Source organism: Polyergus mexicanus, unplaced genomic scaffold (assembly GCF_030449975.1).
Source record: "Polyergus mexicanus isolate NDT 795.1 unplaced genomic scaffold, iyPolMexi1.0 SCAF_12, whole genome shotgun sequence".
Lineage (NCBI taxonomy): Eukaryota > Metazoa > Arthropoda > Insecta > Hymenoptera > Formicidae > Polyergus > Polyergus mexicanus.
Window position 1 is genome coordinate 9,071,942 of NW_027223332.1, and position 17,894 is coordinate 9,089,835.

The 17,894-nt window shown below is 40.0% G+C and overlaps 2 protein-coding genes across 8 annotated transcripts in view; one reads left to right on the top strand and one right to left on the bottom strand.

The window, feature by feature from the left end:
* LOC138938314 (leucine-rich repeat and immunoglobulin-like domain containing-NOGO receptor-interacting protein 4) overlaps window positions 1-4,323 on the bottom strand; it is a 191,785-nt gene extending 187,462 nt beyond the window's left edge. The window contains exon 1 of the mRNA XM_070305200.1: window positions 2,762-4,323. Within this exon, the coding sequence (XP_070161301.1) occupies window positions 2,762-2,863 (102 nt within the window). The 5' untranslated portion in view covers window positions 2,864-4,323. The remainder of the gene's footprint in view (window positions 1-2,761) is intronic.
* A 588-nt stretch (window positions 4,324-4,911) lies between these two features.
* The window catches only part of Nachralpha6 (nicotinic acetylcholine receptor alpha6), a 223,693-nt gene continuing 210,710 nt past the window's right edge, over window positions 4,912-17,894 (top strand). For all 7 annotated transcript variants that reach the window (XM_070305201.1, XM_070305202.1, XM_070305205.1 and 4 more), the window contains exon 1: window positions 4,912-5,486. In XM_070305201.1, coding sequence (XP_070161302.1) covers window positions 5,369-5,486 — 118 coding nt within the window. In that variant the 5' untranslated portion in view covers window positions 4,912-5,368. The remainder of the gene's footprint in view (window positions 5,487-17,894) is intronic.

The following is a 17,894-nucleotide window of genomic DNA, read 5'->3' on the forward strand; positions in this document are numbered from 1 at the left end:
TGTTCACTTCCACAAGATTTCCCCCTCGATACCATACCTTTTATTTCAAACATTTTCTCCTATCTCCAAAACTGTAGGAATTATTCGGGTGGCTTGTCTTAGGTACCTCACCCTGTATAATGAGTTATTGTTGCATTTGAATTGAGATGAAGCTTTTAAAGAGAAAGAGAAAAAAGGCTCGATACAGAAAAGGTGAAAAGCGGGCGAGCGAGACGGAGAGGAAATTGAGAAAGATAGAAAAGGAGCAACAATCTACAATAGCTGTTCTCCCTCTCATCCTTCTTCATATCCCTGCTATCGTTCTTTTTCTTTGACTTTGCCCGTGATACCATTCCCAAGCTTGCAGCGGGCTATGTAGCAAACAAGGCGAAGTGAAAGAGAGACAGGCGAGCGGAGAGAAAGGAGAGTTTTACGGAGAATAGCGTTTATTATTAGGTTGCAGGATTCACAGAGAGAGGATCCTGCGAACACGATGTATACGAGACAGTGACGCGATTGATCGAATAAACGGAATGGGCGATGCTCCCGATGCGTTAATCCGAGAACCGGTATTTCGAAAAGGAGAAGAAAATACGATGCGTCAGCACTCGCGGCTATGTACGCGATACGCATTAGACTGCGTACGTCTAGATGCGAAGCACGCATCGAGCGAGGATCACGAGGATTATAATGTTCCACGGTAATCGAGAATTTATGTATTATGCATCGGAATACGATAAGAGACGTGACGTAAAAAAATATATATAACGAAAAGGGGGAGGGAGGGAGAGAGAGAGAGAGAGAGAGAGAGAGAGGCGTCTTCATGAAAGAGCCTAGTTTAGGTTATCGAAGCCGCGCGTTGCGGGCTTTCAAGGCCGTTAATGCATTTTATGTCACACATTATCAATTAATTTCGTTACCAACTCGCCTTCTTGATAGCTCAGGCTTAATTACGTAAAGCAGTATTAGCAGCGGCGAGCCAAGTGTTGCGCCCGACCTCGCTCGTCGTGAATTTTATATCAGACATTAACGCGATCGTCTCTCTCTCTCTCTCTCTCTCTTTTTTTTATTCATCGTCTAATCTTCGCCGCGGTTTTTCACGCCTCGCCGTTCTCAAAGTCTGACAGTGTAAATGCGCGTAGTTTTGAAACTTGTCGAAACTAACTTCGGGACATTCGTATTCGCATTAACGGTATGCGGATGCGAATGCAGATAAGTTTGTGTGCGTGTGCCTGCGTCGATATGTGTTATTGCTAGTTACATGATGTAGTTGCTACAATCTCGTAACTTTGGGCATGAAACTTTAAATAGAAATTAAACATGAGAATGCTAATGATATATTAGAGCAAAACGTTCCTGTTAACATCGGTACGCGAACACATCCTCTTTATCAGTTTCATACGAGATCTCTGCATTTTTCATATAGAGCACAATCTGATTTATATAATTAACGATTTCTACATAACTATCGAATAATTGATTTTATACGCATTTATCGAGATATAATTACGATTATAAATGTAAGAATAAGAAAAAAATGTTATAATCAATATAGAAAATTTTATATCCGATCAAGTCTTAAAATATTAAACTTCCCGATAATGATAATTGGTTCTGCTTATTTATTACCGACTTCATCGTTTTACTCGATCAGACGCTTCGCCGATTGCGTCATTTACGATAGATTCTTAAGCCAAGTGCTGAGATGCAGTCATCTCATCGCAAAAAAACTCTTACAGTCTCGCATTCATAAAAGTACCACTTATCTTTGAAATATAATTATTATAATGATCGTCATCAGATTTCCTGCGTCGTTCGCATAACAGTGCTTCAATGTGACAAAAATACTGATCCTAAAGTCAAAACTGATTTTGAATCACAGAATAAACAAAATATTCGTCATTCTAAAAAAAACCGATCTCGCGATCGAATTGCCCGATATCTTGAATCAATTAAAGATTCGTAAATAAAAAAACAACAAAAAAAAAAATTTTTTTTTTTTCCGAAAAATTTTTAACCATATAATTTTCAATAATCAACAATATTGTATTTGTTAACGATTTCCATTTCGTTATTCACGAAAAACGATTAAATCACTCGAAGTGTTAAATTGAAATCGAATAAAACATCGTATGAAAAAGAAATTTTCAATTTGGAAATATTTCAAATGCGATAATGTGCGATAATATTTCATCGCGATAATCATGATTAGCTGTTCGTATTTGTTTACAGAAAACAGCATTGTATGCCTGCACGATCAACAAAATTCCTATCTCGAATGAATTAACGGAGCACCGTATAAGTAATAAATCCACTGTGTATCATCAATATTATTGTTATCGTCGTTGCTATTGCTTTTTACTGAATTCATTCGAAATCACTCTAACAAACCGATGTCATCGTTCAAAATAAAGGAATTATGAGCGTGTTATTTTATCAAACAGAAGTTTCTCTTAACATAAAATCAAATATCACGAAGAAAGGGAATAATCGCGTAAAATAGCATTTTCTCTTTATTGACTTTGTTCCTTATTGATTCTAGAATGAATAGAAACGGGACAACCATGTTAACGAGATTTTCGCGCAAAGAGTCGGGTTACAATGTAAACATTTACGGGGAATCAAGCGAGACAGCTAACGGGCAAAAAAAAAAAAAAAAAAAACTCGCAACGAATAAAAGAGTCTGACCTTCGAATTCTTTAGGCGCGACACAAACTAATCTCGATGTATAAAGAAATCACGATGAGATAATACTTTTATGTTAATTTATAGAGAGACTTACCCCAATGGGCATGCCGACGACTGTCGACGTCCCGACGTCGTCTCCGACGGTATCCTCCTGACTGAGGTCACTAACTAGACGAAGCCCGTGCACATCACCCATGATTCTTGGCTGGAACGTTTACGATGAACGATAGAAACGACTTATCCGTCACACTTTTCGTGCCGACTACGGGGCGGTGCACGCACACACGGGAGTGAGATACGAGAGAAAAAGAGAGAGAGAGAGAGAGAGAGAAATAAAGAGAGAGAGAGAGAAGAGGACAGAGAGAGGAGAACGCGGGCGGAGGACGTGAACGGCGACGACGACGACGACGACGACGACGGCGGTGGCGGTGGCAGCAGCGTGATGGAGTAGTAAAGGCGGTTGCACCGGGTGCTTCGACGATCATCGCGTCATGTCTCCGAATGCGTGGCGGCCAGCCGAGGCCGCAAACGACAAACCCGTAGTTGCATTCCCCGCTGTAAGACCGCTCCCGATAGTATCGCTCTTGGCTGCTTCCTCTTCGTCCGAACTCGCCTGGCGAGTTCGCCTCCTCCTCATGTGTCGCGCGCGCCCGTCCGTTTCGAGTTCGCGCGCCGCGATTTCACACGTCGTCCCTTTCCCCCCGCGGCGTCACTGTTTATTATCTCTCTATTCTCACTCACTGTCCAGGCATTTTTCGCACGCGCGGCTCTCACGACAAGGTTCGCACTGCTTGATATATATATATATATATATACACACGACACGACGAAGGCGCGTCTACCTCTCACAGTGACACGATGAGCTGCGGAGAGCGAACTGTGGTCCGTTGCACGGACTCGGGAGCACGGACGACGCAACACGATGGCGCCACGGCAGAAGTACGACTGACAGCGCCGCCGTCTCACCGCCGATGGCGACGCGCGGTACTACGCCATACCGAGAGAGAGAGAGAGAGAGGGAGGGAGACGGAGACAGAGAGAACGAGCGACGAGCGACGCGTATGTGGATAGCGCCGCGATATATACATATATAAGAAGGCGTCGAATACGAGCATACGGATACTGTGTGCCTCACGCGAATAGGCGGTGTCGCGATCCCAGGGCCGCACTCGATCTTTCTATGAAGGATTCAACACGCGGTTACGTAGACTCAACGTGTGTGTAGCGAGTTAACGATAAGTCATACGCTCATTTCCAAGAACAAGAGGCGCTTGATTTATGCTCTCGATCTTCTCTCGCGAGGCAACGCGACGACGCTACTTTCCGATTCGCGAGTTTGATATCACACGCATCGTATCTTACGAAAGAACGATGCGATAAAGTATACATCGCGACGATTCGAAACGTACACTCCCGAATTTCACGCACTTGGTACCCGTTGCCCGTATCGCTAACGGTCGTCGAACAACTGATCATCGGACGGACGATCGTCCCGAGACACGTAATTAAACACGATTGGCCGACAGTTTTCCAACACTACCCGAGGAAAGCGTACGCTAATACACATCGCACGTAGATTCGCGGTAACTCTCGCGACGATAATAAAGTCTTTTCAACTGGCGATCGGCGGACGCGAGTTAGACGCGCGTTATACGTCTCCGCCATGACACTTGGCGCATTTTACGCGCGCATCTCGCGCGGTTTCGTAACCAACTTTAAAGCGAACTCGTTCCAACTATATTCGCGTCTTTGGCTGCGGTCGAGAAAACGCTAGAGATGCCGCGAAGCATTAACCAATCGGAATAAAGAAATTTTTATTATTTTTATCCTGATTGGTCAATGAAACGCTTCGAAGCTTTTTTAGTCGGTCTTCCTGATCGCATGATTCATGTTGATATTAGTCAAATGAGAAACTAAATGAAAGAACATTGTGTTAATTATAATCCGCGATTTTATAGTCTTTTATTAATTTAAGCATAATTCATCTTATATTATAAACAGTACATAATATCGACACGTATCGATTCTTAAAAGATTGCGATGCTTCAAAATACATAAGACACTCAACGTTTCGCGACGTGTCATATCGGGATCAAAGCGATTTCGCTGCGCACTTTTCGCGTGCTCGTGCGAGAAAAGAAGGGGAGAAAATGATGGGATGGGAGAGGATGGGAGAGGAAGGGAGAGTCGTGCGTTAATAATCGAGCAAGCTAACGTGAATGCGAGTATCGCGAGTGGCGAATCGAGTATCGCGCGGTCGTTCTAATCAACGCGAGTTGATCATTAATATCGCGTATAGTATTCGCGTCGCGTCGAAACTTCCGCTTAAATGATCGCCGCCATTATTTTCACGTACCAAGTGCGTCGCGTGCATAATCGGACATCGGACAAGAGTGATCGAATGCGACTGTCGGCCGACGACGAGGGCCCGTAACGTGTCAATTAAGGTACGCATGTTCGTGACCGTTCGTTTATGTTACTCGACTCGAGGTAAATATATAGAAATACACGGTAGACAATTGGCCGGCGCGTATCGCGATGTAAACATTCCGATCCACGGTATCACGCGCAATGTAAATAAAGGCCGGATGAATTCTTTCGCTCGTTTATATGCGAGTTATTCCGTAAAAACGACGCGATAAATTCTGAACTGCTCCGAGTGAATATCGTATGTTGTACGCGAGAGCGAGATGAACGAGGGATGCTGCTGAAGGATCGAGGATTGAAAGCGACTTCCGGTTGTTTGTGGTTTTCGGCACGTCGTCGACAATGCTGCATATTGCGGATTTCCGGTTTTATGTACAGCGGAGGAGAAAACGGTGAGTGTTGAATATTAATATTTTCATGTTTCTTGCAAAATGAGAGCTGCGAAATGATGCCGCGGAGAGAATAGATCTTACATTACTTATTTTTCGTTAAAGTAAAAATTGCGATATCACGGTCAATGTAACTAAAGATTGGAAAATAATAATTTATACAAAAGAAAATAATATTTAATTATTATATAATATAAGTAATTAAGTTGCATTAATTATTGGACTCTCTCTCTCTCTCTCTTTCTCTTTTATTACATTAATTATACGTGTAATTATAAAATATTATCATTTTCAAAGAGTCTTCAATGTAGATATTCTATTATTTTTTTGTGCGATAAATTATGTTCAATTATATAATCAAATGATCGTGTTACATAATTTTTATAGATCAGTTTCTTTTTTATTCGTTACTCAATACGCGCATTTTTATTTTTGCACCTTATATTCGAATAATAATATATCGTTTTGACTTCAAGAAGATAAGGGTAAATTATAAAGATAATTGACCGTTGGAAAGAGAACGTTTTGAAAACAAAGAAGCAAGTACAATAATCAATTGTAACGATGAATGAGACCAACGAAAGTTCTCTTCGCATCTCTCTCGAGCAATAATTAATTGTACAACTTAATAATTACATTCAAAGGGACACGATAGGAGCGAGTTTTACTATCGTCCCGATTTAATAAACGATTCTCAATTATCCAATAAATGATATGAGACATTAGATTGGAATGATGTGCTATCATATTTTTTCATGTTTAATACTATATTTGATACATTTATATAAAGTATTTATATAAAGTAAGAAAATAGTATTTATGCAAGCACATTATCGTATCGTTTATCCCAAACAAAACTGATTTTTTTGTAAAATACTAACTAACGAATAATAATATAATTATTTATAATAATACTTTCTTTTTATAAAATTTTAATAATAAAATATTACCTTTTTTATTACCTTTTTCATGAATGATGGAAAGAATAATTCTTTAAGTATATATTATAATTTAAAATTTATTGACTAGAGAAAATTGTACGAAAAAAATATTTCTGAATAATTATGAAAAAATTACAATCATAATTTTATCATAAAAATTTTAAGTCACTTAGCATTGTATGTAATAGAGAAAGAAAAATATTTTTTTCGAGGATTATTTTCACAGGATGCGTAAAGGTAAGTAAATTTCAACGCGCAATATCAATATGCAAATTTCCAAAATGTGCTATATCCATTCGCGTTCCCTTCCATTTAAAGGGTTAAATACGATTGCCCGTGTAATCCCTTCATCGAGATTCATCGTTTTTACCTCGACAGTTGCGAGCGCGTGCGCGTCTATTACACACATAATTTCGTCGGTCACGTCGGGGTAAGAAAGGGCAGATGTATCCTGCCAGGGCGAATGCGGCCCTGCGGGGTGTAATTGCCGCCACCCTCCAGGTTTCATGTCGCAGGGCCGACGCGACCATAATTCGTCGTCGATCGCGACGATTGCGGCGACTGATTGCGAACGCGATTTAACCGAGAACGGACAGGGTGGCCGTATGTCTGTCTCTGAAACATACCTCGCTCTCGTATAAACCGAGTGTTAAATTGCGCGCTATAAAAAGATTTACGTTCTTTTTCACGCATACGAGATTTACGCGCGCGCTGATCGATTTCCGAATGGCATCCTCGTTATGATTATGCGTGTTATTACGCGATCGTTACGCGCGCATTCTTCCACGTTATTCAATAATGTATTTGGCAATTTTGTATCAAAATTAAAAAAATTAAGATGATGTATTTTGAAATAGATTCTCTTAATATGAAATTACCGTACATCATAAATTGTTATAGATATATATATGTATGCGTACAATATGTATACTGATACAAAGACGATAAAAATTTGGTAAGAGCTATGTGAAAAACGCGATGCAATATGGTTTGCGACTGCTTTACAGTCCGATAAGTTCTCTCATAAAATTTATTCTCAAAATCTTAAATAACATACGTGTTGAATATTTTTTTGGAATTTTTATTCCACGCTATAATAGTAAAAAGCTTTTTTCATACGACTCAGAAACTCGAATCTCGTAACCGTGAATACACGAGATAAAATTTCGGCAAGATGTATCACGCTACAAAACCCGATGCAACGACGGCCCTGTATCTCGCGGCAGGCATCATCTGTCCTTTTTCCGCGGTATTACGCGAGTAACGTGTACACGATGCGCAGATGCTAATTGATAGTAATGCGCGATAATCTCAAACAATTTACCGAACTAGAGCCGTGTTTGTGTTTGTGTGTTTCGCGCCCTCCCTTCCACCTCTTCTATCGCCAGCATAACCGCCACCATCGCATCCTCCGTTACCATCACCACCACCATTCGTAACGCAAATACAACCAGCACGCGCGATACCCGTTCCATTTTTCATTAAAATTCAGAGAAACTTCCGAGGTTGTTGCCAGCATGCGAGTTTCGAAACTACGCCCGCGCCCTTTGTCCCGCGAAACTTGGCAAAATCATTTACATTAAGTACTCACTGCCGAGATAAGGCATGCATTTTCGTAGTTATTACCTAACTGTATACAATCTTGCCTCGCCTCGTACCATAACGGGCGTGAAACAACGTCGCAAAGCTCATCGTCAACGCGCGTCCTTGCAATGGGGGGATTGTGTGTAAGCTAAAACGGTATATTTTTATCGCTTTCTCTCACTTCGCATCAATCGTATAAAGAGTGGCAGACATTCTCTTTATCTTATTTAACAGTGTGGTACTCCGAGCCGAATGACACAATGTTATACCGCTTCACTGAATCTCCCACGTCGACAAAGGCAGGGATTGTTTACCTGATTTATGTATTTTCTTTGTGTTCGAAAAATCTTTTAATTACAAATTGCGTAAGCACCGTTAGCTTTGTATAAAGTAAACAAGCGTGACGAAAGAGAGATCGTCGAGACGATTTATATCGTCACGGTCGAGACGATTATGCGCAAAGTCGAGGAAAATTCTAATAAAAATCTATATTTATTTTTGTGGAAACGCACGCTTGTGCGCAATACATGTCGTCGTCGCTCCGTGCTCTCGACGTTACTTTCCGGTCTCCGTATGATTCTTTTTCACGAAGCCTTCGAAGGACGAGGGTGAAATTGTAACACCGGCAGTGACGGCATGGAATCCCATCGATTGCCAAGCGCAAATTCGAGATTCCGGACGGTGCACTCGCGATTTCTCACCCGCTCCGTTAAATACGGAGTTTTCAATAGCGGCGTGCGCTCTTCGAATTCTTCCAATGTTAACAAACTTTGGCGATCGAAAATCTTCAAAGTCTTGCCTGACGTTGGACATTTGCCAACTTTTCCAAAGAGTTACCGAAATTTTTCGATGCTATCGAAAAGAACGATAAAATCGAAAGACTATTACGGACGATCTCGCGTCTCTTTCGCGCTATCAACATACTCGCTCGATTTTCGAAATTGTCGAAAAATTCTCGAGTTGACGAGTTTATAAAACTCGTGCGCGTGGCGCAATATTGCTCGTCGACAAATCGAAACTCGCCCATCCCGGTCTCGTTCCCATCGCTATCTCCGATGCGCTCTCCGTTCTCGAAAGGATATCCGAAGCCACCCTGCCGAGTTCTCCGGCATACACCCACTTTCCGCCATCCGAGGACGGCCAGGGTTGCCTGGCTAAGTCACCAAAAACTTGCACTCCCGGTGGAATTCAACCGCCGTCATGCCTGAGACCAGGCGGGCGTATCGCGTGGCGTCCCTCGGCGTTGCCGATGCACTTCCATCCGCCGGGATCGTGCTTCGTAAAATTGGATTTGCGCATGGCATGTAGACGATTTGTCATACCGGCTGGTTACATTCTTGCAAGGACTCCAGCCGGCGCTCGTAATATCTCGCTCGATGAACTCCCGCTGACGATATTTCGCGACACTCGCATCGGCATGCGATCTCGTAATTGTGATCGATCGCCGACGCATCGTTGTGCATATAAAATTGTAAAACGACGTCTAGTTTGAATCGATAGCTCATTAAACTAGACGCGATTGTATTTCCCGTCCGTACCTGTCGCGCATCAGATACATTCGCGAATTTAATACCATCGCGAGTCGCGTTTTATCGTGAAAATTAAATATAAATAAATAATTGTGAGTAAATTGCGATTCGCGAGGTCGTTTATAACATTTGATTTCTCTCTACTCTTTTCTTGTTTTTAATTAAATTTCTTTTAACCCAGATCCAGGATTTTAATTAAAATTTTCTGCCGATTCTTAGTTTTTCCGTCGTTTTAGTCTCGAATTTCACCATGCTATTCGCTATTTATTGTAACTCGCAGAAGGCGAGACGATGGTGTCCAATCGATTCTCCATCGCCGAAAGAGCGTGCTTGTATACAGGACGCGTGCATCACGTAATCCGTGTCGAGCATAAAAATATACACTCCTATTAGAAATACGCGATGACGCCTTATAAATATTATAAACAAGCGTGTATATCGGATACATTGGATATTCGATAACAAACGCATATATGTATGTAGGTGATCGGTGAACAGAATGATACTCATTGTTGAGAAAACTGAAATAATGTTTCATTTTTACACAAAAACATCGCAATATCAATAACTTTTTTGAATTATCACTGATGAACAATCATCTCTGTGAGATGTATGAGATGTTATTAAATTTAATACTCTTCCATAAATTCAATTTATGAGATCCTCGTATACTTGTCAGAATTAAAACGCGAATCGCGCTATCGCGGCGTCATTGATCGATAGATTTGCAGCGTCCATCGCATCCGTACGCCGCGGGTACGAATTACAAATCGTTTGTTCGGGCATGATTTATGAACAACATCGCACAACCGCCGATTACAATGGAAATTCTCTTCGAAATTGGCCGGACGAAAAAATGATTGTTTGCCGCGCAGATCTCAGCGCCTTAATCAGAGCAACCGTGAGCTTTTTTTCTTTCTTTTTTTGATCCGTTTGGCAATCTCTCTCCGAGGCGGTGATGAATAAATTTTCCGGTGTATTAGTAGAGAAAAAAGAAGAAGCGATCGCGTCATTCAACGGCGAATAGCGAGTACGGTTTCCAGTCAATTTCATAATAGCATCCTCCGACAATAAGTAGCGTAGATAAGGGTGCCTTTATCTGCTCCTTTTTGGCCGATCGAAACGCTCATCCGAATGAGATAGAAAGTATCATACACACGTACACGCACATACACACACATAACGAATGGAGAACTTCGGATACAAAGCGAAGTTTTTGCGATACTCGCGTAAACTGTATCAGATTTCGTATAGTTAGGCGAGAGGCAGCTAGCTTCTCATCCGCTCTTCCGCAGTTCAATCCTCGGCTTTTAAAGCCCGCTTATACTTCGTACTTGGTTTTCGTGTGGCAAAAGAGAGAGAGAGATAAGAGGGAGGAAGAGAGAGCTAAGGGGATTGGAAAACGAAACTTACCTGACGGATACGAGTCGTTGGGCACGATATGGAATCCCGAGGTCGCACCTCGATCGGCGGCGATGGACAAATCGTCTCGCGGAGAGAAATTGAATGTCCAACTAGTTTCCAACCACTTCCGGAAACGAATAGTTCCGTCAGAACAGCTTTCGATAAATCTTCATCGCGCACGCGCGCGCCAGCGAGACATTTTTTTCATTCACCGGACAAATGTGCCGTCATGCATCTCATTTCTTATTTATGCGTTCCAGCAAATCGGCCGTAAAAGTTCCTCGAAGGCTAGAGATGAAATTCTCGAGATATGAGTTAGGGTGCTTGTGTTTGTTTTGGGAATACTTGTTAGTCCATGATTAACTCTAGAACGTTAACGACAAAGAGAGGGTTATTATCGAGTGGCTTTAATATAGGCGGATATTATTCTGTTTATATATTTGGTACATTCTTTGTAACTATTGTAAAAATGAAGGACATATATAAAAATAATTACATATAAAAATTTATTTTCCATTTTTTATATTTAAAAATTGCTTAAATTTGCAGAAATTTGCAGAAATTAAATACAAATTAAAATATATCTAAATAATGACTAGTTTCTTAGAGATATATATTATACATTTTCTAAAGTTTTAAAGAAGCCGTAATATAATTCGAATTTTATGATGCATAAAAGATATTGTCATTTTATGAGGTAAACATATCGCGACATTATATGATTTTTATCGAATACAAAATTTTCCTGACATGATGCACGTCCAAGCGAGAAGGAAAATTTCATAATAAATTATATATAATACAATGTGTATGTATTATATATATTTTTTAAATAGATATTGATAAATAATAAAGTTCTTAGAAGAAGCTAGACAACGCGATTGTCAGTGTAACAAGAGAGATTCGTCTTGATTTTTTTGCCTGAACCAACCAGTCTCGTTTATTAGCCCTACATCACACAGAATGCTCGCTTCCAATTCGACGATCAAAAGAATTCGGCAACTTCTATTTTCGTAAAAATTAATAATTTCCCGGAACATTTAACTTCGCTTGATATTACTTTTATTCTCTGCACGTTCTCGAGAAGAAAAGAACGCGAATGCCCACAATAAGAACGATACGGTAATTTCATCAGAGACTAATCCTGGTGGCTAATCCGCCGATCCGATATATCAATCTTGATATTACATCTCGTATCATCATAAAACAAATGCGAACGTGTGTCTAAACTCCCCTCTCTTGAAATTCACATACAAGCGATTAATTAATTTTGGTAGAACATGTTCTTATTATATAACCACAGCTATTACGACCAGCCGACCGACATCGCCGCAATTTGGCATAACATTACAAGTCATGCGAGATATTGCCGTTACTTTGTTTGCCGTGGCATCTTCCCATTTTATGTATGCCACCGTGAAACAATCGTATTCCCCCTACGGCCATAACCGGTCCGTGTGCCGCGTTACCGAGTACGTCTTCTATTTCCGCGTCGAGTTTTGGAGGGTTTGTTCTCCCAGGAGGAATGTTCCTCCTAATTTATGAAATGCGGCGGACGTTACGGCGTTTAGTGAGGCACCTTCGAAGTAGGTACGAATCTGCACGAGTTGGCACGTGAAGCGGAAACTTTGCAGGTAACCGTGGGTACTCTTGGGTTACTACCAGGCGGATTTTCTCTCGCGGCGTCATTAGTATTCTGGAATATACAGACGCAGCGAGAGACAAAGAAAGATAGAAGAAAGGTAGGGTAGAGGCGAAAGACAGAGAGAGAGAGAAAGAGAGATTCTCTCTCCCAAATGAATACCTCACGCACAGAGACACGTTTCTCTACTCATTTTACTTAGCGTAGCATTGCTATACACCAGACTTTTTTACGCCAAGCTTCGTATCTTTTCTCTTTTTCACCATCGTGCCCCTTCATAACTTACACTGCGGGGAAAAAGAAAAACGAAACTCCCTTAACGAATGCTTTTCTTCGTCACTTGTCATCAGACTCACAGATGGCTCATAGCGAGATGCAGTTCACCCTCGGCGGTCTTGTAATCAGCGAGATTAACGAGGCATTTATGTTAGTTTGGATGCATTCGACGCATTTTAATTAGAGATTCTGTGCGTATGCCCCGATTCACGACTGAAGAACGTGGATATAGTTATTAAACGGCTTAGTTATAATTATAATTATATGATAGAAATAAATATGTATATATTCAACGCAATGCTGATCGATACATTTTCAATTCTATTTGCCTGAATTAGTATACGTGCCCTCGAAATATCACCCGATGCGAAATCTAAAATAGGGCTAAATTGACAAGAGATAATTATTGAATATAAATCTTTTCGGTAAAATTGGCCGTTATTGAAATTCCATCTTTCGCGTGACAAAAGCCTCAATAAAAACGGCAATCAATAAAAACACCTATCGTGATAGATTTCCATCGACACAATGCATAATTTTGCAGAGAGCTGGATGTATGCATGGTACTCTGTCCTAGGAAACTTTATCGTTGTGACACGCGACAGCTGACAAGAGTTAGTAAGACGAGAATAAATGCGGTTAATGCCATTCCTCGTACACCGCTCGTAAAAGTCTTTGATGTGCAAAGTTAATCGTATTCCGTTTCTATAATCAAAGTCACCTAAGCTTCGTGAAGTATCCGCGAAATAATTTATCACCTCGTAAGTAAAGAGTCAGCTGATCGTAACATTGATTAACTCGAAAAAATAACCCACTTTAACTTTGGTGACTAATACTGCAACATTACACTAGATTTATTTAAATCATTTATCTTTTTCTTTCTCACTCTTTACATAAGCGCAATTCTGTGTTCTCTTTCTCTTTTATAAAAAAAAGTTTTTTATAAGTTTTTATAAGAAAATTTGTAAAAAGGGCAAATACAAAAGCAAACGAAGATATAACATTATATCGCAAGTTTTCATGATTCAAGTTTTACATAAATAGATAACAAAAACTTTATTACTCGGTTGATTATAGAAACACTTTACTTTAACAGAAATTTTAGTTGAAGTTTACTTATCAAGAAATGGAATTTTCGAAAATTGGAAAAGTATTGACAAACGGTTAACTTTCTCGATATTTTCGCTAAAAAAAATATAGACCTTAAATAATCGTTAAATAATTCATCTTCAAAAAAATATTTTTGTTTGAGTTGCAATATTATTTGTTAAACAAAGTTGAAATACGTTTATATTTAAAACATTATTTTATATAATATCTCTCTTTATTATAACATAAACCCAATATTTTTCGAAGTTTCATTCTTATCGTAACAAATAGCATCGGCTGCAGATCGTACGCAGACTCGCGTCAGGGCTGGATAGGGGAAGGCGTTAACATTTCCGTTTCATTCGAAGCACAACGTCGAAAACACATATTTGCACAGATCGCGCACATTCCGTCCCGGATACGTCAATTGCGCAAAAGTTTCGAGTGATCTGTTCGCGAACCGAGTGACCTAAATAGACGTTTCCAGCATCGAATGTTTGACCCGAAAGTTCGAAGAGAGAAAGAGAATCCCGGGTCGATCGCGCGCGGTTTTGCTTCACCCCCTCGAGCACACATGAGAGAACTTTGTCCATTCCCCCTTTCTCCTTTTCCCCTTCTTCTCTCTACTGTATTTAACCGAGCGTTCCGCATCGGATTCGTCGCACGTCGTAAATAAAAGTCCGGCCGATAGCGAGCGAGCAAGCGATACGTCAGAGGGGTACTACCGTGACACCTGGTGCCTCGTGCAATCGGCATTAAAGTGCAATGAAATTGAAAAGAGCGCAGAAAAGTCAAACTATTTCTGGACGGTGCAAGAGCGATCCAAAAGAGCGAAAACTCGGCGGTACACAATAGCGTTCCGGTCTCGTCGAGGAGTCTCGTCGCTCTTCGAGGCGCCACAATAGTCCACAAGGGATAGCCCGGGGGAAACGCTGATTTCTCCACAATTTCTATTATTTTGGGCGAGTGTACGACCAGCAGGCTGATTCTCAAAGAGGGACGGCCGGCTGTGAGGAATGGACCATGGAGAGTGGGATGGATCGGATCGTGTGGTGAGAGACGCGCCTGCGAGGCGTGAGTTCGGGTTCCATCTCAGGGTTGCCAGGTGCAACTGTTCCCTTCCTGCTTTTATATACCTGCGTTCTACAAAACATCGCTCATTTCTCGTACCGGTCCGTCCATCCGTCTCAGCCTATAGCCTTGACCATTCCGAGAGACGCAAGGAACTCGCTGGTCGTCGCGCGATAATCGCTCAGACGAATGAATAGATTCGTATATGTGCTTTCAACGCTTTTCAATGAATACTTTCGCCAGCTCTAATAAACGTCGAAATTTTTTTATCATTAATATTTATAAGAATTTTCGCCACTATTCAATCCGCCGTTGCGATAATTCACATTCTGGTTCTCGGACAATGGAGAGGATAAGATTGCAGGTACGCTTAAAGCGCGCAAAAATTTGCATCTCAATGATTTTTTCTCTCGCGCCGATTAATCTGTCAGTACGAGCGAATTTCTTGGGAGCGAAGTGGCGAATCTCAGCCTTGACCATCTCGAAACGGCGCGGGTAAGATGACGATATATTATCTCATCCGGCGTCTTGCCATAATTAGCATACTGAGTAGGTAGGTAATTGTATTCGATGTTGCTCTAAATGGTACGGGAACGAACCCGATGCCTGACACGGTCTAGAAACGTAGTTTTGATTAGTGATTATGCTGCCGTGGCAAGGGTTTCCCGCTTTTGTGAAATTTAATGTAGCGTATGGCAAATTGCCTCTCTTCCCCCCCCCTCTCTCTCTCTCTCTTTCTCTTTCTCTCTCTCTCTCTCTTTCTTTCTCTCTTCTCTCTCTCCGTAAACTTTGGGTAGCTGTGTGCTTTGTGTCAGCCGAATTATCTTAGAATAGGGGAACGAGCGTCTTTGTAATGGCTTCTAAGGAAGTTATAACAATGAGTAAACGACCTCGTATATATAAAGGAAAATGCTGAATCCTTGAATCTGCTCGTTACTCGCACGTGGATTTTGTTGTGTGTGGACACTTATAACGATAATATTCTACTAAGTGCATTATACTATGTATACCACAGCTTATGCAGAATATTTCAAGCAACTTTACGCGATGCATGAGAAATAATAAAGAGGAAAAACACGCACAATGAATAATAATAAATCGTTTAATTATTACATTTATTAATCATTCAATTATAATTACTATTTAGGAAAATGCCATATCTAATGATTAGAATATTTATGTACTTGTCTAAGGTCGTTATTTATGTGGCTGATTACAAATTATTAATTGCAGTTCCATTGTATAATGAGAACTTTAATCAGTGTTATTAGATATAGTTATGCAAATATTAATTATTAACATAATTCATCCAAACCACGCTATTATTGCGTAAAATCAATGAATAACTTTGATGAATAAATAAGTTTCATTGATTATAGTTTGGGTATCCATTACAATTTTGAATATCGCAGAGTTATTTCGCTCGAATTAAATGACTTTCAAGTATTGTGAGTGAAAAAAACTAAAATATATATTATATTCTTACATTATAAAAATATTGGGATTGAAACAATGTTACGCGGACAAAGGAGAGAGGCACGGAAGAAATATATTTTACATATAATTATAGACAGATTTTTTTTCTTTTTTTTTTTTTTTTTTTTTCCCGAGTTTTATTATATACGCGAAATATCTTTTGTGAGAAAACGTGTTTGGAAGGAATCTGTTTCCTCGATTAGAATATATTTTTCAAAGGGAGGTATTCGTAAGAATTTGGCGAGTAACAACATACGGTGATGAAAGCAAAAGCCGGTACAGCGTTATCGACTGTAAAAGGACTTGCTATATTTTCATGGCACGGTGATGCAGTTTGAACGATTCTGAAGGAAGATTACCAGCGATAGCATAAGAAAAGTTGCATTTAGACAAAAATAAGAAGGTAAATTTGTTTATTTCTTATTAAGCAATTTTTACCAACTAATATAAAGAATATTTTAAAAAATTTCGCGTTTATTCTCTCTTTCTCCTTTTGTTTCTATGGAATTATGATCTCTAACTGACTTAAGCGCCTTGTATGATTTTCCTGTAATCTCTTCAACAAACAGCTGCTGGTAAGAAGATTTTACCTGTGTGTATATTGTCAATTTATTAAATATAATTCTGTATATTTTTATATATATTAATACACATGATATTATAAATATAAGTAATTAAAAATATATGGAGCAGCATATCACGCCGATTATTTTCGAGAAATATCACATTTATTATCCAATTTTTAAAAACATATCTATTCATTTACATTGTATTGACGTATCTATTACTTTATATTATTGTATTAAATTTCATTTTTTTGATCAGTATTTCAAAATAATCGTCTACGAAAAAAACAATTGTTATCATTAAATATTTCCTTAGATTTAAAAAAGCAAAAACGTTATCAAATAGCTGTCAACTAAGATCTATTTTTTAAATAATCTGTTGTTACATTGTTACATCACATTTGCGACTCGTTTCTTTTTATTCAAGAAAAACGTTGCGCGTGCCCATTTTGTAAAAACTTTGATCGATATATGATGACCGTGCACGTAACATTTCGTCCATCCAGCAATCTCGTTTTAAACATGCATTTTCCAAGCAAACTTTGAAAACGACTCATCCGATATCCATCCATGCTCTACTTATTCCCCGTGTCATATTGGTACCCTTTGGTACACCGAAACTATAGCGTCCCTGGGATCTCGACCGTCGAGGCCAATCCTCCTTGGCGGACTTGGACCATGCTCCAGCATCGTTCGCGACGGTCGCGATGGAATCAACGCACACCCTTGCGCGCGCGCGTTTACCCTTGAGAGAGAAGGCGAGAATAAGAGCGAGGGAGAGAGGATGAAAAGAAGAGAGAGAGAGAGAGAGAGAGAGAGAGAGAGAGAGAGAG